Source organism: Syngnathus acus, chromosome 9 (assembly GCF_901709675.1).
Source record: "Syngnathus acus chromosome 9, fSynAcu1.2, whole genome shotgun sequence".
Taxonomy (NCBI): domain Eukaryota; kingdom Metazoa; phylum Chordata; class Actinopteri; order Syngnathiformes; family Syngnathidae; genus Syngnathus; species Syngnathus acus.
Genome location: NC_051094.1, coordinates 6,942,662 through 6,966,274, shown reverse-complemented (window position 1 = coordinate 6,966,274; position 23,613 = coordinate 6,942,662). Strand labels below are relative to the sequence as shown.

General features: G+C 41.2%; 1 protein-coding gene across 1 annotated transcript in view; it reads left to right on the top strand.

Moving 5' to 3' along the window:
* ipo11 (importin 11) overlaps positions 1-23,613 on the top strand; it is a 64,036-nt gene that overhangs the window by 5,134 nt on the left and 35,289 nt on the right. Inside the window, exons 4-15 of the mRNA XM_037258685.1 lie at positions 305-377; positions 2,216-2,422; positions 4,018-4,150; positions 5,215-5,273; positions 7,604-7,652; positions 8,699-8,769; positions 8,848-9,040; positions 9,551-9,703; positions 10,143-10,186; positions 10,863-10,953; positions 12,039-12,086; positions 14,279-14,384. Of these exons, the coding sequence (XP_037114580.1) occupies positions 305-377; positions 2,216-2,422; positions 4,018-4,150; positions 5,215-5,273; positions 7,604-7,652; positions 8,699-8,769; positions 8,848-9,040; positions 9,551-9,703; positions 10,143-10,186; positions 10,863-10,953; positions 12,039-12,086; positions 14,279-14,384 (1,227 nt within the window). The remainder of the gene's footprint in view (positions 1-304; positions 378-2,215; positions 2,423-4,017; positions 4,151-5,214; positions 5,274-7,603; positions 7,653-8,698; positions 8,770-8,847; positions 9,041-9,550; positions 9,704-10,142; positions 10,187-10,862; positions 10,954-12,038; positions 12,087-14,278; positions 14,385-23,613) is intronic.

Sequence of the window (23,613 nt, the reverse complement as noted above, 5' to 3'; positions counted from 1 at the left end):
TTTACAGAATGTTGGCAACTGGCTGGTGTCATTGCTATACAAGGATTTGAATTGATCCCCTAGCATCTTAGTAGACGTCTTCATATTTCTATTTGGACGTGTATATTTCAAATCAAGTGCGAAAGATTCTTCCAAGAGTTTGGCAGGCTTGCTGTCCTCACAATGCAGAGGCTGAGCTCTGCAAAGGGCTGCCATCTTGCAACTCGCATCTCTCCGGGATTAAAAACACGGCATATTCTTTGCGCTGTCAGATGCTATTTCTTCCTCTAGCCTGAACATGTTTTCTCTGTGCGTCTGTTGCCAGCGCTTTATCAGAGGAGGAGAAGACCACGTTACGTGCTGGTCTCATCACAAACTTCAACGAGCCTGTCAATCAGGTTAGTGGTTTCACTCCACCCCGCTGAAATCACACCTGCCCTACCCTGATGGTAGGTAGGCAGGCTCCTTTAAAGAGCCTCACAGAGAAATCCTGCTCGTATCAAATTTTGATTACTACATGCTATTTGTAGCAGGTAGCATATGTAGAACACTGATTGCCATCCATGCATTTACATCAGCCCGAGCTGACCACAGGTCGGAGGTAGGAAGCGAGGCTTGCCGACGTTTGCCATTCTCACGGTTCTTGTGGGAATTAAAACATGCAGTCAGATAGAAAAATGTCAATGCAAACTCATCCGTCCGTCCGTCCATCCATCCATCCATCCATCCATCCATCCATCCATCCATCCATCCATCCATCCATCCATCCATCCATCCATCCATCCATCCATCCATCCATCCATCCACCCATCCATCCATCCATCCAGCCACACACCAATTCACTCACTCACTCACTCACTCACTCACTCACTCACTCACTCACTCACTCACTCACTCACTCACTCACTCACTCACTCACTCACTCACTCACTCACTCACTCACTCACTCTGGTCACTACACTGTTTTTTGTTTTATGGGGATTTTTAAAAATAAACATGACAGTGGTGGGCCACTGTTTATCATCATGATTTTTCTAAAGGCTTGGACCTATGGTGGCATGATCAAAGCTATAATTGGGCGCGGGGGGGCGGGTGGAAATCAGGTTGCCGCGAACCTTCTGGAGATGACAACAATACAACGATTCTGATTGCGATCACGGAGGAGCTCTTTGAAAGGCTGAATATGCACTCAGCCATTCAGGATTTCTCTTGCTGTCCACTGGACACAGCTGGCAGGATGAAAGGCATGAAGTCATTTGCACTCTTTGCCAACATGCCGTGTAGCCTAAAGTACCTCCTGACGCTATTTGAAAGATAAGACGACCCAACTTGCTGCCTCCAGGTGCGGATACGAGCTGGGAATTTTTTTTTATGTTCGTGTCCTATAACCTGAATACCCCCTAAAGTTGGACAGAATTCGCTGAACAAATATGCCACGATAGTTACACCTTAGAATCATGCTCATGACACTTAATTTTTTTCAAGAAGGACTAGAATCAACAAGACAGGTTTGTAGAATGTGTAAGATTTATAATTTAGGTGGCCCTGACTGGCAGCTAGCATTCCGTTCTCTACTGCTTGCTTTTCCCCGAAGGGCGATCCTTAAACATTATTAGTGTCCATACGGCAGGCTGTTTAAATACCATATGGCTCCGCAGTCGCACCTTCTCTTTTGCTAACCAAAACCAGACTGACCGCTCGATGTTTTATTTCCCAATGGCTTAGTGTGCTTTTGGAATGAAAGAATGCATTTATCAAGGTTAAAGTAAACAAATACCTGCAAGTAAAGGCCTCTTAGACCAATCTGACGTCAGCAGTTGGGAAGTTGGCCGGTCCTTGGCGAGCGCCATCTGCTCAGGTCGGGGAGGCGCGGGTCGGTTTTCAGCGGCGTTACAATTAATCACTCTGATTAGCTGTTAGCTTGTATGTCAGTTTACGAGACAATAAGCAGAAATGATGAACCAAGGTACCTTCCTATATTATGGATGGAAATTCATGTTAGAACCTCAGGAAATTATTTGACCGGTGTCCTAAAATGGATTATGTTTGACTTTGGAAGTGCAACTCTGTTATAAAAACCCCAAACTATTTTGGCAGAAGTGTTTCTAAGTGATCTCTCCAAGGGATTGTTTTTTAACTAAATGCACTGGCACATCCCTCCTCTGCCGTTTCATGCTGTTTGCCTGCGGTCATTCTCTTTTCCGTGTGTGTGTGCGTTCGTCTGCTTTGCCAACAGATAGCGACCCAGATCGCGGTGCTGATAGCCAAGGTAGCCCGGCTGGACTGCCCCCGGCAGTGGCCAGAGCTCATCCCCATTCTGCTGGAGTCTGTCGTCAAGGGCCAGGATGCCCTGCAGCAGCACAGAGCGCTGCTCACCTTCTATCACGTTACCAAAACACTTTCGTCCAAACGTCTGGCACAGGACAAACGGCTGTTTCAGGACGTAAGTCATCAGTGGCCTCATTTGTGGACAGATTCTGTCTCTTAAATATTTTAATTTTTTTCCATCATGTCCTCTCCCCGCTGCCAATGTTGAAGTTTGTTTTTAACGCAGAGTTGGATGTTGCCTGTAGGTGGTGCTGTTTAGCTGCTGTGTGTCTGTCAAACGTGAGCTGAATATATGCGTGCGCTTATCCAAAGTAATGCTCGTTCTGATTCTGAAGATCTGAAGATTCTCTGTTAAATGCCATCAAGTCTTTTCAAGAACATAAGACTAAAGCAAAAAAAAGATATGGAGTTGGAGAAAAAAACTTAGTGTTGGGGCAAAGAAACGATCAAAAAGACTAAGCAAAGCACGGCTGTACTCCCCCAGTTTTGGAAGCTTCCTACAGCTCCCTATCCTTCTGATCTAGCATTTCTATTTATTTTTTATTTATTTTTTTTTAAACTTGAATCCTCGACATGTACCTACCTCATGCCATGATTGCTGCTGGATTTGCAGTTTCTCTGGAGTCTCCTTTCATTTGTTGATGACTATTTCTGTCTTTGCATTTTTAATGTGCATGGTTATCACCTTCTGAAGTTTGCTGTCATTGTCATTTCAACCTTGTTTTTCCTTACCTTTATCTTTGACACTTTGACTTCCTTTCATGCATGATTGCATACTTTTTGGACATTTTACCTTTTGATCTGTTTAGTATATGTGCTGGAAGTCAATTACTTAGCACAACTTGGAGTTGACAGAGAATAATTGGCATCAGAGCACCAAGTATTCTGAAGATGCCAAAATGTTTAAATAATGAAGTGTCGTCAGGATTTCCCCCAGAACTGTTCTGTGACCATTAAAAAAACATTTAAATAAACATTTTAACATCTTTAATTGTCAGAAATGTACAAACAGATGTTAACCACTATTTAATAAAAGTAACAAACTAGAACAAAATGACGCTCCCTTGGCAGAAGCTTAATTAGAAGAGGAAACTGTTGCCCAGAGCTTTGGCTTGATTCGACCCTAATGAGCCTTTTTTGCATCCACTTGGTTTTTCTGTGAATGTATTCAGCAATGCTCGGGCCCTACGCCACATTGCACATGTATACATACTTTTATTGGAATGAAAATCAAAACCCAAAGCTCATTACCGTGCTCTGGCTGATTGTCTGAGGTAGTAAGCCACACGAGGTACCTACCCCACTGTTAAAAGGACCAGCCGTGCTTTTATTTGCCTTTGATCATCCCATTTTGTTCTACTGGAGTATATGCTTTCCTGGAGAAAATATAATTGCCCAAATAATGTTTTGGGAGTAAGAGAAATAGCAATGTTTTGGGAGTAAGAGAAATAGCCAGTTCATTGAGACTTAAATTAGCGTGATGACTCTCGAGGTCCTTATTTTCTCCCTACTTGTCTTTTTGAGTCTGCTTTGTTTGTTTGTGTCACTTTTAGTGCAGAAGCTTCTCCAGCCGTGTGATTATATTTTACGATGTGAATGTTACTCGAAGATTCATTCAATGCGCTCACTGGCGTGTTGTTCAAAATGTCCATTGATCCAGAATGATTTGATCAGTGTGTGATTGACTGTTTTGTGTGTGCGTGTCGGCAGTTGGCGTCGGGCATTTACAGCTTTGCCTGTTCCATGTGGAGCCACCACACGGACCTCTTCCTCCAGCAGATTTGTGCCCGTGACGAGACGGCGGCGATGGCATCGCTGGAGAGAACACTGCTGTCGCTTAAAGGTAGTTGGCACGATGATGCGAACGCCTGCACCACACACACGAGGAACACTTATTGTGAGTTGTAAATGGTGCCGTAATATGTCCTCAAAAGTGATGAATAGCTAGTTTTGAAATTAGACTAGTAAAAATAGTTTAAAAAGATGAATCGTAATCAAAATTGCCAGCAACATTTCTATTTTTTAAAAAGTGGACACAATTTGTAATTTTAGTAATGACGCAAAATTTGTGAAATGATTTAGCGGGCCGTGTTTGGCCCCCGGGCCTCGAGTTTGACATCTATGCCATGGAGGCTTAAAAATTAATAAAAACTCATTTTTTAAAATTTATTTTATTACATAATGTAAAACAATAGCAATGGGACAATCATAAAGACAGTCCAAACAGTAAATTGGGGTGGTAATTGAGCTATTTAATTCCTAAGCTTTAAATTGACATAAAATGCCTTCCATAATTATTGCCACCCCTGGCTGGTTAAGATGTGTTCAAAGGCTTAAAATGATGTCAAATTTAAGTGAAACTTTTATAAATCGTTCACCAGACAGAGTCGAGCTCCTCCCACGGCCGTCTCATTTCCCAGGCCTCAACCATTTTGAAAACCTGCGCCGTGAGCGAAAGAGCAGAGGACTCGCCCGGGTCGATGGATGATTTAGAGATCATCTGTGAGCCGTTTTATTCAAGAGGGTTATGTCACATGAGATTCATAGGATTCTTAAGTGCTTTGAGGTCATAGTGGTATGTATTCCGTTTAAACATTTAGAGGAAACAAATTGGCGGTGCATTCGCAGTTTTTCATCATTCACCACAAGGCTCAATCGCCATCCCGCCGATAAAATAATTTTAAGTACTTGGCTGTGCTTTGTGGAACCCAATCAAGTTGACGATTCAGTGGAACCTCGGATAGTAAAGATGATTCAAACAACAAGTAGTGTCTTTTATGCAGAACAGCTTTCACAGGCGGTAGAAATTGGGATTTTGTTAAAAAAAAAGACGCAGAGGAAATTCTCTTTTCACTGCATCATGAATAAAACATTGGGAATGCTATAAAAATATTTCCTCCCCCTCAGTACTACGCAAGTTGACCGTCCATGGATTCCAAGAGCCACAGCAGAATATGGAAGTGATGGTGAGTGTTATCACTTTTTTTTTGCTTAAAACGCACATATTTCCAGGAAAAAGACATTTCAGCATTTCTATATGCTTCATTTAAGAGTTCAGTGTGCAAAAAATGTGGATAGCCATGGTGATTTGAAATGCCCGCAGCTATCTATCTCTCTGTGTTCAAAGAGCCCAGAGTTGTTTGAGTCCCTCTCCAACTGTCGCCATAAACAAAGTCCAAATCCATAAAGCTATTTCATTTTTGCATCCCATCAACCACCTTATGACCCCGAGTCTTTTTCTCCTTTTGCTTTCAGGGCTCGCACTTGAAAATAACAAATGTGCGCATTTCTCCTCTTTTTGAACTGCAGATGGCTGCTTACTGTTCAGTCGGCCATTTATTTTTTATTTTTTAAAACAAATTCAGTGACGCCTTTTAGGTTGAACGCTCTAACGATAACAATTAGTTTGTGCCCAATTAGATCTAATTTCTGCCAGCAAGTTTTAAAACACAAATGCCACCAAGCTCCATTTAGGCAAAAATTGACACGTCTAACAAACTGTTACTTGAAACTCTCTTAAAATGGAGGTTTAATAATAGAATATTGTCTGCCATTTTGTTTCTTATTAACCCGCTGCCAATGTAGCTTCGACTGTGCTTGAAAGTGTCTAAAATACGTTAATAATGGAGAGCAGTTTATTAAACAGGAAGTTGAAAGTATGATCTAGTCCAAGCGCATCGTTAAATTAGCCGTCATCACATCTTTAGTTGTTTAAGCTTTGAATGCGTTCATCTAAACATGCTTAGCCATTTATGGTGAGAGACTTTCTATTTTTTAAGTTACTCCTTTATTTTTTAGTTTGCAGTCCTACTTGCTCACCTTGTAGAGGCCAAAGCCTTTTTTTATTTAATCGCTGATAATCACTCAGTCTGCACAAATGAGTTAAGTTCTAGCTAGAAGGGACAAGGTCTTACAGAGGCTGTAACTCTTACATTAAAATGTCATTTGCCTCGAGCTAGTTATTCCAACTCAGCGGGCAGACATAATGGCTTTAGAGTTAATATTTCATGTTCAGATTGGATTTACATGTTGTAGCTCAGGCTAGTTCCTGTTTTACTTTGCAATACCATTTTCACTCGCGTTCATTCGGCGTCCTCGGATTTCCTTTGACATTCTCCGAAGTAAGAGTAAGCCTTCAAACGGACGTTTATTTGTGGTTTTTGTCACGATCTGCTACTTCTAACCAGTTTACAGGTCTTCCACGGTCAAAGCTGCCTGATATTATGTCAAGTAGAGTTAGCAAATAATAATGTTGGCCTTAGCTCTGAATGAGGCAGTATTTTATTCCACAGTCTCCGGTTTTATACAACCTTCCAGTTTATTATGTGAAGGTTATTATGTGACCTTGTAGACTTATGCTAACAAGAAAATACAGAAAACTTTTGTCGTTTGATATTTGGTGTGGTTCCAGCTAATTGTCTTTTTTTGGTGGTATTATTTTAAGTGGAAAGCCAACTGTGCCAATTAAGGCAGGTCAAGGCAAACCAAGTTGTGCCGTGCAATGGAGAGGCGGCGTGAAGCCACTGCTTTTTATTTTCGAATGTCGTCCACTATCGCATAACTGCAAATTGGACCGGCCACCGCAATAAAAACCTCTCCTCATGGGAGCAGATGTTCTTTTGTATATCACAACAACACTTTCACAATCTGCTTTTATTGCATTATTCCTTCGTTTATATAAAGTAATACCTTAAAGCACAGCTCAATCGCCTCTCTGCTTCCATTTGCAGTTTATAGGCGGAGTTTCTTTTTTCTTACGCACTTGTGTATCTTCCCAATCGGTTACCCTCTGTCGCTATTGTCTTATCATAACTCGTCCTAATAAAAAATCGATACAGTTGCAATCTTTTTCTCATCACTCATCCCCAGAGGTTCCATTTAATCGTCAGTCAAGTGCGTTTCACTCACCAAGCTCAACAAATGACATGCCATGGAAGTCGTTTTCATCATCCCCTACTTTCTTTTCATGAAGCCCACCTCACTTGACTCCTTTTTTTTTTTTGGGAGAATCTATGAAGGTGTCCAGGCTGTGGGTGCGAGGTGGCTGATTAATGACTCCACCGTTGACCTCATTGCTCAACACTAATGCAGATCTTAACAGACTGCATCTCCATTTATCAATCCATTTCTTTAGTCACGGCTACCCCCGGGCTTCGGAAAATTGATTCTCTTTCATCCTGTGTGCGGCTGCCACCGCTATTTATCCTCCTGAGTGGAGAGGCAGGTGTAACTTTGCTTAAATAGTGAGCACCTAAACTGCAGAAATGGCGGCAATTACATCTGTTTTTCTTTTTAGGGTTTCCTGAATGCAGTGTTTGAAAGGCTAAAACAATTCCTGGACTGCTGTGAGTACTTGGCCTCTCTTCATCTGTGAGATATGAACACTTTTGAACGAAAGACACAAAGAAAGACTCCAAAGTTTGTGACGCTATCAGTACTAAACTAGAGAAGTCAAGTTTCTGAGCAGAAAATTAAGTGGGTCTGCACACCTCATTAAAGAATCCCTTACATTTGTTTTCCTGTAAATTTAGGCCTGAATTATCCGTCTATTTTCTATGGTTCTTTTTAATGATCTATAGTCCACTGTGCTCGTTCCTTCGTTTTCTTCAGTTTTTCTCATTAGGGTCGCATGTGAGCTGGAGCCTATGCCAGCAAACTTTGCTTGAGAGTTTGGGCACGTCTTGGACTAGCCGCCAGCCAGTCGCAAGGCACATATAGGCAAATTAGCATTACAGTCATTATTATTTATAACTATGAACCATTGATTATCTTCACTTCATGTATGGAATGTGGGAATATATACACAGAGAAAAACCCACATGACGGGAGGTGATTTGAAGCCCTGAACTGTAAGCATGTTTGTCCTTGAACCAGGTTGTCGAAAATGACAGTGGTGATTCACACGCCGTGTTTCTTTCAATAGCGGACAACGGCCTCATAACTGTAAATTCTCGGCCTAGCTGCAAATACAACCCCCCCCCCCACCGAAATGAATTTTTTAGTTCACTCATCTTGACACTTGTGTGAAGTCATTTTGATGGCTGCGATGTCAGAAACAGACAGACGAGCCGCCAGCTCCGACTCTTAAACAAAATTGAATTGTCACAGTTTGTGCTTTCTGCTGTCAATCAAACATCGCCACAGATGTCTTTGGTCCATATGGTGCTCACTAATGAAACAAGGGGCTCCATCAGACCACTGTCACAAATTATGAAAGTGTTTGCTTTGAATTGATTGATAAAACAGTCCTCAATATGCTGTTGCATTTGGGGCAATCGTGCAAGCATTGTGTTTACTGGTAAAGGTTTAATTACTGCAACATGACAATTATGAATCATTAAGACTCCAGATGTCATTGTCCAACTGTCTTTTGATTGTGGTGTCGTTTTAGGTCGACAAATCGATACAGGCAGCACTTGTAGGGAAAAGCTGGAAAAGACGATCATACTCTACACCAAAGTTGTGAGTTCAAGGAAGTCAAATGGTAGTTGATAAACAGAATAGTGAGATCTAACTGTACTTTTCTTCTCTTTTCCTTAGTTGTTGGATTTCTTGGAGTGCCACCCATGTGCATTTATACCTCTAATCCAGTGCTCGCTGGAATTCGCCGTGAGCTACGTGTTCACGCCCGTCGGAGAAGGCGTCACCTTCGAACGCTTCATCGTCCAATGCATGAACCTCATCAAGATGATTGTTAAGAACGACGCCTATAAACCTGCCAAAAATATTGAAGGTAATTTTGTTGAACATGTGTTTGAGATCACGTTCACGACACCCGTAAAACTGAGTTAAGCTGAATACAAGTTTGTCTTGATGTTCCCATCTTCCACACAGGGCAATTTTGTGAAGCGCAAGGGTAAAGAGCCTTTAGGGCATTTAGCAGAAAAATATTGGATGTAGCTATTGTGACATATTTTTTTTCAAACCGCGACGTCAATCATGTATACAGACAGCAGGTCTCTTGTGTATCTGCGTGTATGACAGGTCCACAAGCAGCGTAGCGCTAATGAAAGCAAAATAACAAATGACTCTATTGGCTCACTGATCATATATTTTAATGTGCTGTTTGTAATTAGTATTATGAATAATGATGTTGGAAATGACTTTTTCCTGCATTGTTGCACTCTGTAATAATAATAATAATAATAATTGTTGTGATTTAGGAAATGTTGGCAAGGACAAAAGATAACGTGCCAACTGGATTTGAATATTTACTAATGGCTTCATTGTCCTCTCATTGTAGACAGTAAACCAGAAAGTCTGGAAGCTCACAAGATCAAGACTGCTTTCTTCACACACCCCACACTGACTGAGATCGGACGACGACTTGTCTCCCACTATTTCCTTCTCACGGAAGAAGAGCTGACCATGTGGGAAGAGGATCCGGAGAGTTTTGGTAAACATCAAATGAATCCCGCAACTCCCTTGTGACCAAGAGTCTAATTTTAATTATCGATAGACTTAACAGATATTTCCGTTCCTGTTCATGAATATATATGATTAATCTTACCTCTCAATTACACGTCTCGCATAATAATTGCATGACTTTAATCATTTGAAACCCTGCACGATGGACACATACAGTACATTTGCAATTAGAACAACTTGGAAATCAACCATTTTGTTCAACTTAGGAGGTTCCACTGCATCTAAATGAGGAAAATCATGATTAGCTTTGAGCTCAAATGGTGGAGTGAATGGGTTGAGAAAAACAGAGAAGCTTTGAGCTCAAATGGTGGAGTGAATGGGTTGAGAAAAACAGAGAAACTTTCTAAATGAAGGCTTCTCTATGTCATTGAGCACCATCTGACTCCCTCTCAATCTCCCCTCTGCAGCTGTTGAGGAAACAGGAGGCGACTCTTGGAAATACAGTTTGAGGGTGAGTAAAAACTTTCCGATTTTGAGATGGAGAACTCTTTCCATTTTGCTACTTCAACTTTAATATATCACCAGTGTATTCCCTGATAATATTAATCATGGCAAAAGTTTACTGCGGACAAAAAAGTACACTCACAATCTAGTCAACACAAGTTTTCCTGCATTTTTTTTAACACAGTTGTCCTAAAAAATTGTCACATCCGAGGCGTAACACAACAGTAGATAAAGCGTTATGTCCGAGCTACCTTGCAATCAGACAATGAGATTCATGACTCGTTGGACAGCGGCAGCTTGCTTTCAACACAAAACTCCGCGTTACATTCCGATAGTATTTTGCACAGCCTACTTTGACCTTTGCTTCAGCGTGCTGTGAGGGGAATGGATAAGAACGGTCTACGGAGGACATGTCACCATGCAACTTTTGTGCTCATGAATCCCGCTGCCTGATTAGAAGTGACTCTTAGCCGTCAATCAACCTGTGTGAATGGAGCCAGTGAATTGGCTTTGTCTGACTCATTCACCCTGCTGGTCTTTTTACGCTTGCAGGGTTGGTAAGGTGAGCGAGTGCATGCAAGAATGTGACTTATTCTCCAGAGTGACATGGTTTTTTTTTTTCTTCTAAATTCTTAATGATTATTTTCTCTCTCTCTGATTTTTTTATTTTTATTTTTTTTTAGCCCTGTACAGAAGTGTTGTTTTTGGACATCTTCCACAACTACGGCCAGACCTTGACGCCTGTGCTCCTGGATATGGTTCAGAATCTCCACGGTTAGTTAATTCCATTTCCAAGAGTAGTTGATGGTTTTTGTCCTTTATTATTACCTTTCGTACAGAACATGTCATTGTTATTGCACATGTACATTACAGATCCTTAAAATTGAACTGAGATTCAGCAAATTCAGCAATTCAATTCTCACACAAATAATCATCATCTCTCAATTATTGACCAAATAGGTTAGTCTCACATTTTGGCTGCTTTAGAAAAAGGCCCTTAGAACTGACGCTATTCTCCCTTACTGTGGATATAGTCCTCTCAACATATATGTATGTAGTGTGGTTTATAAAGCAGAAAAGCATTTAGGCATGAAAGAATCATGTTGCCTTTAGTAATGTATGTAACCGCTTTGTCAGCAACCTTGAATTCCCTTGTGACAGATCCCTGTTATTGTATAACCACTCACTGGCATCTCCAGCACTCGGTCACACTCCCACATATGCCTTTGCGCCTTGATAGCGACAGGCTTTTCTGTGTCGCCATTGTTTGTTGTCTTTGTAGGGTTTGCTTCTGGCCTCTATTTCTATTCTGCTCTCAGCTTCAAGTGACAAAGTGGAAATAGGTTCAGACGGAGAAAAAGCGACAGCAGATTATGAAATTCTATGGTTGAGGGGAGTCAGCTATTGATTTGAGACCTTGGTGCACCACAAGGACTAATAGAGGTAGAAAGCAGACTGGTGAAGAGATGTGACTTGAAGTCGCTAGATGGAAATCACAACCTTTGTGTAACTAGTCCATCGAAAATAATGTCTCCACAGAGAAGATCGTTCTTAACAACCCTGCAAAATTTAAATGAAGTCTGCAAACGGATGTCTCTGAAAGGTTATTATGTTAAACTTTTTTAATATTTACTATCACAAAGTTTGTGGACAACACCAACTTGGGCCTCAGCCGCAAACTCTGTGATCAAGTGTGGAAAAAAGAATGATAGCCAGTTATGAAGCGCTTGTTTCTGAACAAAAATAGAGGACCTACAGATTGTATTGAATATTTTAAAATGCACCTCCCAAGTCACTCACCACAGTAAAATTGACCAAAAAAAAAAAGGAGAATGAAAATGTCAATTTTTTTATTGCAGGCCCAATCAATGTGGAAAATCCTGTTGAGCTGTTAATGAAGGACGCAGGTGAGTCAAACTTCTCTTTTCGTCTTTCTAAGGAAGGTCAGCGCTGCCACTTGGGATGATTTAACAATATCCAAAAGTCAATCGGATTGCCTCCCAAAGTGGATAGTTCTACAAAAGTGTTTCCAATTGAGAAATCAGTCATCTTCTGGCACCTTTAATAAAAACACAACTTGATGATGAAGCTGTGTGCACTACTGCAGATAATTATAATAGTGAGTGTCAACCTTGTTGAAGAGAAAAGCAATTTTAACATCACTCTGAATAGAATCTGACATTAATGATGCGGCTGGGTTGTTAATCCTCAACTCTCAATGATAACTTGAGGTTGTTGTCTGGATCAGGCGCACACGTCCATCATACAGGCTATAAAACATGATGTGTAAATTGATAAATAGAAATTGGGACTCTGTGTGTTGTCAACTTTATAACTCTTTTTTTTTTTAAACTGCACTACTCATTGAGGTTTTTAGATTTGACAGTATCGAGTAAGTTTTCCAAGGTGGCTTAGCCTCGTAAGAGCGAAGCGTTTTGTGATCATAAACTGTGTTGCGTTTTTTTTTTTTGTTGAAGTGCAGATATGGGGGAGGCATTCAAATTTATGTCGTGTGAAATTTGGATTTAAAACTGAATAAAAGCTCACTATTACAGAAAGGTGTTGAGAAAAAGCAAGATTATGATCATGGTGGGCAGAAGAAATAATTTGGTCAGCTCCTTGCATCATAAACTTGGACACACACAACATTGTGAAGTGAGAGGAGCCTACTGGTATTTTAATTGATGTTTAAGTCATAGTCTGAGTCTAAAGGGAGATCATCTTTCATACTGTCCACGGACCTTCGGCAGGAAAAAGTTGTATACTAGCTTGGCATTAGCAAGGTCGTGTGAAAAAGGGCCAGACAAAAGACAGACACTCATAAAAAAAAAACTTAATTGACTTCCCGACAAAGAATCTATTTAACGGCGTCTGTAATCGCTTTTCATTGCTCGTAAGAAGTGAGTTGAACAAAACGTGCAGAGTTTCCGACAGTTCCTTTTACCTGTCCCAGAGAGTCGACCTCTGGCAATGTTTCATTGAGAAGAATCCAAGCGCTTGATTCGGCACCTTCGTCCCATCTGTCCTGTGTGACTCTTTGGACTTGCGCATCTGTTAGTCATGATGAAGGAGAGCAAATGTGACTGAGGCGTGGCGCTGCACAAACTGCACAAGCCACTTGCATCACTTTTTAATTTTTTATTTTTTTTCCCCTTCGAGGCATATGTTCTCACCACAGTGCTGCTGCCATCTACTTTGGAGGACATTATCTTGGCTTCCCGCTCCCACAGTAGCGGGGATGTACCCTGCAGTCATCGACATCCTAAATGCGTCACTGACTGCACGATTTTACGTATCACTCTTGTTTTTCACCCTCATCACATTCCACCGCAATTCCATTCCACTGCAAATCTGAATTATCCAGCCAATCCATTTTCGATAGTGCCTGTTTTCATTTGGGTAGCTGACGGTATACAGCCAATCAATCGCAGGGCACATATGGACAAGTAACCACTCGCACTTAACAGTTACACTTTTGTACAATTTTGGAATATGTGAGGAGGCTGAGGTACAGAGAAAAGTCACACGAGCATGGGGGAAGCATGCAAACCGGGATTCGAATCCCAGACCTCAATATCGTGAGACATTCGTGTCCCAACGGCAGGAAGCTGACGTTGCAACAATAGCCCCATGTTCTCCCTTTAATTGAATTTCCTGCTCTCGTCTATATTTTTTTACAACATTATTTACTTTCCCCCATTGAATGTTAACATAGCAATTCACTGATGATTTTCCTTTTTTTATTATTGATGTTTCCTGTGGTATACTGCTATGCTTTTTCATATTCTCAGTTGTTTCCATGCTGTAGAAGCCCATGCCAAAAATGTACTACTAGCAAATTGCTTTTATTTAGTGTCATGTTGACTTTGCTTGCCTTCTGCAGTTGAAGGGCAGATTATTCAGATCATCTGAATACCGCAGTCGTTCTTCTGTTGAATCCTAGAGCTTCATTTTTAATAAAACAAAACTATATACAGTACATCAAATCTCACAGTTTTTCTGGAATGCTGTACAAAAATGAAATGGCTCATTTCTTTTTAGGATTCTTCAATATCAAAAGTGTATCGACTGACTCTGCTTTTTCTTTGATTGTCTGCAGTGTTCAACGCAGTAGGCCTGGCTGCCTTTGAGCTTTTTGACAACGTGGACTTTGATCAATGGTTCAAGAATCAGCTTCTCGGGGAGCTGCAAGTCAGCCATCACAGGTGACATTGCTTTTCTGTTTTAAATAGATACGACTACGAGTTGGGTGAAAACTTTGCATTTTTGCGGTGAGGGGTTAGGCATACTACAAAAGGATGTGTAAAATCAAATTTTATTGATTAGAACACACCGTCAGTCATCAGGGTTAAAACAGTCACCACTCAAGTAGACTTCAAACTGCGGCTGTGTTTTAACAATAAATATCATACTGATTTGCAACACGCCATCGTGAAATAAGTCTGCTAACAAGCTAGCAGCAGAGGCTATTTTCAAATCCTATTTGCTTTTTCTACTATTTTAATATAAATTGACATTTAACATAATGTATGGTGTTTTTTCCCTAGCATCAAGTATTGATCTTACAGATTTAACATCCTTATCAGATAAGTCCAGCTAATTTCCTATTGACCTCTGTTACGCTATTGATTCGAATAATCAGCACGGTCAGTCTTTGCCAAACGCCTCATTAGTATCCAGCCGATATCCGTCGGCTGCATTAACAACTGCCGCCTGTGTCCGCTCAATTGCTCCCAGACTAGTGACGCAGCAGTCGGGTTGGCAATGTGGCCTCGTCACGTTCTCAGTCTACAGACTCAGGCAGCGGGCCGGGAGATAAGCACATTTAAAAAGTGATGAGAAAGTGGGAGAGTGAGTTGCTGCCGTGAGTGATATGAAGAACAAAGGAGCGCCCTGCAGGCACAAATGCCAGGGCAATCAAAGTAGCAACCCGGCATCACTCCAAAGATCAGCCACTCAGGCGGCTGCGTACGTCAGTGAGTCGGCGGACTGATGTCACTGTGACACGGTTGCTCAGGTGCTTCACGCCATTTGACTTTGTTTTGCTAGTGATGCCAAGGATTCAAACATTCCGTGGGCATTTTCATCATCTCAGATATTAACACAAAGTTAAAAAATGCGTCATCAGAGTTTGTTTTGGTCTTACAGAAAGTTGTTTCCTTATGCTTATCTCAATCCGGCCAATCCACAGTATCTGAACAAACCCAAACCTTTTCTCACATGGCCACTTTGGCCCCTCCGCACTTGGTGGGCGGAACTATTTTAATTTCCCTTTGTGTTGCAAAACGTAGTCATTATCCCTATTCATTAAAAGTACATCTATAATGATAATAGCAACTCACCACCAGTTCCTTTTAGTCAGCGTTAGATGTATTCATAGACCTCCTGCTGCCTTTTCCTTGTTCTCGTGTGCGGAATTAAAAAACCAAAACACGTTTCTGTCAGGTTGGACATGTTTCTTGAGTTGTTTGAAGAGACTGCTATGCTTATGTAGAGTCGTCATGAATATTAAAATATTCACCCCTCCACCATTTCTTTTCTGAACTGTTAGTCATTTTCCCTCTGTAGCAATTACTGGTGTGTGTTTGTAGTCTATCGTGCGATGCGTGTATGCTTTGTTCATGCAGAGGCTGGCATGTATGGTTCCCAGCGGTGTGCGTTAGTCTGTATATACAGTAATATAATATACAGTACGTGCTCTGACATATGAGGGACAAAACATCCTGGTGGGAGCACTATCTTCAGTCACTGTCTTATCAAAAAAACTCAAGAGCTGTGCCTGTTCTGTTCTGATGTAGTTCTGAAGATGAAAAGAAGCCACTATAGACCTCGTCATGATTATACACGTATCAAAATCAACTTTGAGACTTTGATTACAGCGGGAAATACATTTCACCGTAGCGTCATATACTTGGCAGTCTCTCAAGAGAAACAAAAAGAGAAGTTCAAGCCAAGAGTCTCATTCCAAGAGGCTTTTCTGGCAGCTGGTCGACTTTCTAAACTTCTCCTTTGCATAAAAGGTGTAGTCATAGGAAATGGAACGTGTCTATACATGTGTCCTCAGAAGAAGTACTTCTTTTGGATGCAGCGGAACCTCCATAGTCAACTGCCCAAGAGTGAGATGCCAATTTCTTTTTTTTTTTAGTTTAGCTTTTTCTTAGTCTTTTACCTCTTTTCAAATTTAAACCCGTTTGGCGCGTATCGCACTATGAGTTCAAAACCATCTTGAAAAAAGACCCCAAGTGCACCAATAGACTTCATTGTGACATTACTTGACCCCATGGAGACACAGACCATTAATTGCAAAACATAATTTACAACATATTTATCTTTATATATTATTATATTTACCTGGTTGTTCAAAATAACTTCACGCAGCACAAAATAATTTGTCCTGACTGATTGAAGATGAGCTGTTATCTCCTTGCATGAAATTATTTGGTGATCTGAAGGAAACTCTGAAGATATTCCTTTAATTATGTAAAGTAAGGGAATTGTCATGAGTTTCCTGGAGGTCACAATGTGTTGTGATAAACCAGAATAACAAACTTGTGGTCTAAGAGTGCGCAATAAATGCATTGTCACCATGAAAAGGATTGATATAGAAAAAGATGCTTGTATTTATTAAAAAAAAGTTTGACATAATATTATGCCCACAAAACTTTCAGGGTGGAACCGAAAAAGTCCATCTGCTGCAGGTCTTGCGAAACCTGTGGGCCACAGTGGCCCAAACAGATGTCTGCTTGGACCAGAAGCAGTACAATGATGCGGCCAAATGCACCGATGAGAGTCTCTGTGCACCGCGTGACATTTGGAGCCTCTTCATCAACAAGATGGTCAATGTCCCGATGTCCTTGGTCCGGTCTACTAATCGTCTTTACTGCCAGTGACACCACTTGTTAAAAAACTACTTCGAGGTTTGGCTTGGAAAAAACAACAACTTTTGTGCGAGTAGTGTTTTAGCAACAACATGGTGATTGAACGATCATTACGGCTGTAACATTAAAGAATTAATGCTTCTAGGCGTTCTGCAAAATAGCCTCAGCAGAGCCAGCAAGGGTAGGATATTGCGAGGTCTAAAACCGAACAATAGCAGGGGCCCAGTTATTCACTGCCAGCACAGTTAAAATTGATTTTTGACATCTATAGCCGTTAGGCGTGTAACGATTCATCGATACACATCGATTAATCGATATAATGCTCTACGATTTGTTGGCATCGATGCTAAACGTAAACATCGATCTATATCGACCGTTTTTGACCTCGGACATTAGACACGACTTTATTTTGAAATCCAGTTCATTGTTGCTTGCTTCCTCTTTCCGGGAGCAGTGCCGGCGTGTTGTGTTGTGAGCAGAGCAGGCACGTGAAAGGGGAGCCGACATCTACGCGGCTCCTGGGCTGGTGCTATGGCTAGTGCCCAAGAAGACGAGGAAATTCGCTCCCCTTTGGGCTTCAAGTCATTCGTTTGGAAGCACTTTGTAATTTCCTAAATAAAGAGTTTGCGGTACGTTGTTGATTTTGCGTATGAATTGTTATAAATCAGGATATTGTTCTATATCGATCGTAGAGCACTATATCGTGATGTATCGTGAATGAATCACAGCAGGCTTTAAGATATCGGCAAATATCGTATCGTGTATCTTGGTATCGATATGATATCGTATCGTTACAAAACCCGCGATTTACACCCCTAGTTTGTAACCCTAACCTTGATTTAAAACCCTAGTCGGAAATCCTAACCCTAGCTTGAAACCCTAATTAGCAATGGCAAAACTCCTTGGAAACCCTGGTTGGAAACCCTAACCCTAGTTTTGAAAGCCTAGTTAGAAACCCTAATCTTAGAAACCCTAAAAGTAGTTTGAAACCCTCGTTGGAAACCCTAACCTTAGCTTTAAAACCTAGTTTGTAACCCTAAGCTTGGTTTAAAACCCTAGTCGGAAACCCTACCCCTTGTTTGAAACTTTAATTAGCGATGGCAAAACTCCTTGGAAACCCTGGTCGGAAACCCTAACCCTAGTTTTGAAAGCCTAGTTAGAGACCCTGATCTTAGAAACCATAAAAGTAGTTTGAAACCCTCGTTGGAAACCCTAACCCTAGCATTAAAACCAAGTTTGTAACCCTAACCTTTGTTTAAAACCCTGGTCGGAAACCCTAACCCTAGTTTGAAACCCTAAATAGCAATGGCAAAACTCCTTGGAAACCCTCGTCGGAAACCATAACCCTCGTTTTGAAAGCCTAGTTAGAAACCCTAATCTTAGAAACCCTAAAAGTAGTTTGAAACCCTCGTTGGAAACCCTAACCCTAGCTTTAAAACCTAGTTTGAAACCCTAACCTATGTTTAAAACCCTAGTCGGAAACCCTGAGCCTAGTTTGAAACCCTAATTAGCGATGGCAAAACTCCTTGGAAACCTTAGTCGGAAACCCTAACCCTAGTTTTGAAAGCCTAGTTAGAAACCCTAACCCTAACCCTAACTCTAGTTTTGAAAGCCTAGTTAGTAACCCTAACTCTAACCCTAACTCTAACTCTAACCCTAACCTAACCCTAAGTCTAACCCTAACCCCAACCCTAGTTTTGAAAGCCTAGTTAGAAACCCTAACCCCAACCCTAATCCTAACCCTAACCCTAACTTTGGAAACCCTAGTCGAAAACCCTAACCCTAGTTTTGAAAGCCTAGTTAGAAACCCTAATCTTAGAAACCCTAAAAGTAGTTTGAAACCCTCGTTGGAAACCCTAACCCTAGCTTTAAAACCTAGTTTGAAACCCTAACCTTTGTTTAAAACCCTGGTCGGAAACCCTAACCCTAGTTTGAAACCCTAAATAGCAATGGCAAAACTCCTTGGAAACCCTCGTCGGAAACCATAACCCTCGTTTTGAAAGCCTAGTTAGAAACCCTAATCTTAGAAACCCTAAAAGTAGTTTGAAACCCTCGTTGGAAACCCTAACCCTAGCTTTAAAACCTAGTTTGAAACCCTAACCTATGTTTAAAACCCTAGTCGGAAACCCTGAGCCTAGTTTGAAACCCTAATTAGCGATGGCAAAACTCCTTGGAAACCCTAGTCGGAAACCCTAACCCTAGTTTTGAAAGCCTAGTTAGAAACCCTAACCCTAACCCTAACTCTAGTTTTGAAAGCCTAGTTAGTAACCCTAACCCTAACTCTAACCCTAACCTAACCCTAAATCTAACCCTAACCCTAGTTTTGAAAGCCTAGTTAGAAACCCTAACCCCAACCCTAATCCTAACCCTAACTTTGGAAACCCTAGTCGAAAACCCTAACCCTAGTTTTGAAAGCCTAGTTAGAAACCCTAATCTTAGAAACCCTAAAAGTAGTTTGAAACCCTCGTTGGAAACCCTAACCCTAGCTTTAAAACCTAGTTTGAAACCCTAACCTATGTTTAAAACCCTTGTCGGAAACCCTGAGCCTAGTTTGAAACCCTAATTAGCGATGGCAAAACTCCTTGGAAACCCTAGTCGGAAACCCTATCCCTAGTTTTGAAAGCCTAGTTAGAAACCGTAACCCTAACTCTAGTTTTGAAAGCCTAGTTAGTAACCCTAACCCTAACCCTAACTCTAACTCTAACCCTAACCCTAACCTAACCCTAAGTCTAACCCTAACCCCAACCCTAGTTTTGAAAGCCTAGTTAGAAACCCTAACCCCAACCCTAACCCTAACCCTAACTTTGGAAACCCTAGTCGAAAACCCTAACCCTAGTTTTGAAAGCCTAGTTAGAAACCCTAATCTTAGAAACCCTAAAAGTAGTTTGAAACCCTCGTTGGAAACCCTAACCCTAGCTTTAAAACCTAGTTTGAAACACTAACCTTTGTTTAAAACCCTGGTCAGAAACCCTAACCCTAGTTTGAAACCCTAAATAGCAATGGCAAAACTCCTTGGAAACCCTCGTCGGAAACCATAACCCTCGTTTTGAAAGCCTAGTTAGAAACCCTAATCTTAGAAACCCTAAAAGTAGTTTGAAACCCTCGTTGGAAACCCTAACCCTAGCTTTAAAACCTAGTTTGAAACCCTAATCTTAGAAACCCTAAAAGTAGTTTGAAACCCTCGTTGGAAACTCTAACCCTAGCTTTAAAACCTAGTTTGAAACCCTAACCTATGTTTAAAACCCTAGTCGGAAACCCTGAGCCTAGTTTGAAACCCTAATTAGCGATGGCAAAACTCCTTGGAAACCCTAGTCGGAAACCCTAACCCTAGTTTTGAAAGCCTAGTTAGAAACCCTAACCCTAACCCTAACTCTAGTTTTGAAAGCCTAGTTAGTAACCCTAACTCTAACCCTAACTCTAACTCTAACCCTAACCTAACCCTAAGTCTAACCCTAACCCCAACCCTAGTTTTGAAAGCCTAGTTAGAAACCCTAACCCCAACCCTAATCCTAACCCTAACCCTAACTTTGGAAACCCTAGTCGAAAACCCTAACCCTAGTTTTGAAAGCCTAGTTAGAAACCCTAATCTTAGAAACCCTAAAAGTAGTTTGAAACCCTCGTTGGAAACCCTAACCCTAGCTTTAAAACCTAGTTTGAAACCCTAACCTATGTTTAAAACCCTTGTCGGAAACCCTGAGCCTAGTTTGAAACCCTAATTAGCGATGGCAAAACTCCTTGGAAACCCTAGTCGGAAACCCTATCCCTAGTTTTGAAAGCCTAGTTAGAAACCGTAACCCTAACTCTAGTTTTGAAAGCCTAGTTAGTAACCCTAACCCTAACCCTAACTCTAACTCTAACCCTAACCCTAACCTAACCCTAAGTCTAACCCTAACCCCAACCCTAGTTTTGAAAGCCTAGTTAGAAACCCTAACCCCAACCCTAACCCTAACCCTAACTTTGGAAACCCTAGTCGAAAACCCTAACCCTAGTTTTGAAAGCCTAGTTAGAAACCCTAATCTTAGAAACCCTAAAAGTAGTTTGAAACCCTCGTTGGAAACCCTAACCCTAGCTTTAAAACCTAGTTTGAAACACTAACCTTTGTTTAAAACCCTGGTCAGAAACCCTAACCCTAGTTTGAAACCCTAAATAGCAATGGCAAAACTCCTTGGAAACCCTCGTCGGAAACCATAACCCTCGTTTTGAAAGCCTAGTTAGAAACCCTAATCTTAGAAACCCTAAAAGTAGTTTGAAACCCTCGTTGGAAACTCTAACCCTAGCTTTAAAACCTAGTTTGAAACCCTAACCTATGTTTAAAACCCTAGTCGGAAACCCTGAGCCTAGTTTGAAACCCTAATTAGCGATGGCAAAACTCCTTGGAAACCCTAGTCGGAAACCCTAACCCTAGTTTTGAAAGCCTAGTTAGAAACCCTAACCCTAACCCTAACTCTAGTTTTGAAAGCCTAGTTAGTAACCCTAACCCTAACTCTAACCCTAACTCTAACTCTAACCCTAACCTAACCCTAAGTCTAACCCTAACTCCAACCCTAGTTTTGAAAGCCTAGTTAGAAACCCTAACCCCAACCCTAATCCTAACCCTAACCCTAACTTTGGAAACCCTAGTCGAAAACCCTAACCCTAGTTTTGAAAGCCTAGTTAGAAACCCTAATCTTAGAAACCCTAAAAGTAGTTTGAAAGCCTCGTTGGAAACCTTAAGCCTAGCTTTAAAACCTAGTTTGTAACCCGAACCTTGGTTTAAAACCCTAGTCGGAAACCCTAACCCTAGTTTGAAACCCTAAATAGCAATGGCAAAACTCCTTGGAAACCCTGGTCGGAAACCCTAACCCTCGTTTTGAAAGCCTAGTTAGAAACCCTAATCTTAGAAACCCTAAAAGTAGTTTGAAACCCTCGTTGGAAACCCTAACCCTAGCTTTAAAACCTAGTTTGAAACCCTAACCTATGTTTAAAACCCTTGTCGGAAACCCTGAGCCTAGTTTGAAACCCTAATTAGCGATGGCAAAACTCCTTGGAAACCCTAGTCGGAAACCCTAACCCTAGTTTTGAAAGCCTAGTTAGAAACCGTAACCCTAACTCTAGTTTTGAAAGCCTAGTTAGTAACCCTAACCCCAACCCTAGTTTTGAAAGCCTAGTTAGAAACCCTAACCCCAACCCTAACCCTAACTTTGGAAACCCTAGTCGAAAACCCTAACCCTAGTTTTGAAAGCCTAGTTAGAAACCCTAATCTTAGAAACCCTAAAAGTAGTTTGAAACCCTCGTTGGAAACCCTAACCCTAGCTTTAAAACCTAGTTTGAAACACTAACCTTTGTTTAAAACCCTGGTCGGAAACCCTAACCCTAGTTTGAAACCCTAAATAGCAATGGCAAAACTCCTTGGAAACCCTCGTCGGAAACCATAACCCTCGTTTTGAAAGCCTAGTTAGAAACCCTAATCTTAGAAACCCTAAAAGTAGTTTGAAACCCTCGTTGGAAACCCTAACCCTAGCTTTAAAACCTAGTTTGAAACCCTAACCTATGTTTAAAACCCTAGTCGGAAACCCTGAGCCTAGTTTGAAACCCTAATTAGCGATGGCAAAACTCCTTGGAAACCCTAGTCGGAAACCCTAACCCTAGTTTTGAAAGCCTAGTTAGAAACCCTAACCCTAACTCTAGTTTTGAAAGCCTAGTTAGTAACCCTAACCCTAACTCTAACTCTAACCCTAACCCTAACCTAACCCTAAGTCTAACCCTAACCCCAACCCTAGTTTTGAAAGCCTAGTTAGAAACCCTAACCCCAACCCTAACCCTAACCCTAACTTGGGAAACCCTAGTCGAAAACCCTAACCCTAGTTTTGAAAGCCTAGTTAGAAACCCTAATCTTAGAAACCCTAAAAGTAGTTTGAAACCCTCGTTGGAAACCCTAACCCTAGCTTTAAAACCTAGTTTGAAACACTAACCTTTGTTTAAAACCCTGGTCAGAAACCCTAACCCTAGTTTGAAACCCTAAATAGCAATGGCAAAACTCCTTGGAAACCCTCGTCGGAAACCATAACCCTCGTTTTGAAAGCCTAGTTAGAAACCCTAATCTTAGAAACCCTAAAAGTAGTTTGAAACCCTCGTTGGAAACCCTAACCCTAGCTTTAAAACCTAGTTTGAAACCCTAACCTATGTTTAAAACCCTAGTCGGAAACCCTGAGCCTAGTTTGAAACCCTAATTAGCGATGGCAAAACTCCTTGGAAACCCTAGTCGGAAACCCTAACCCTAGTTTTGAAAGCCTAGTTAGAAACCCTAACCCTAACCCTAACTCTAGTTTTGAAAGCCTAGTTAGTAACCCTAACCCTAACTCTAACCCTAACTCTAACTCTAACCCTAACCTAACCCTAAGTCTAACCCTAACCCCAACCCTAGTTTTGAAAGCCTAGTTAGAAACCCTAACCCCAACCCTAATCCTAACCCTAACCCTAACTTTGGAAACCCTAGTCGAAAACCCTAACCCTAGTTTTGAAAGCCTAGTTAGAAACCCTAATCTTAGAAACCCTAAAAGTAGTTTGAAAGCCTCGT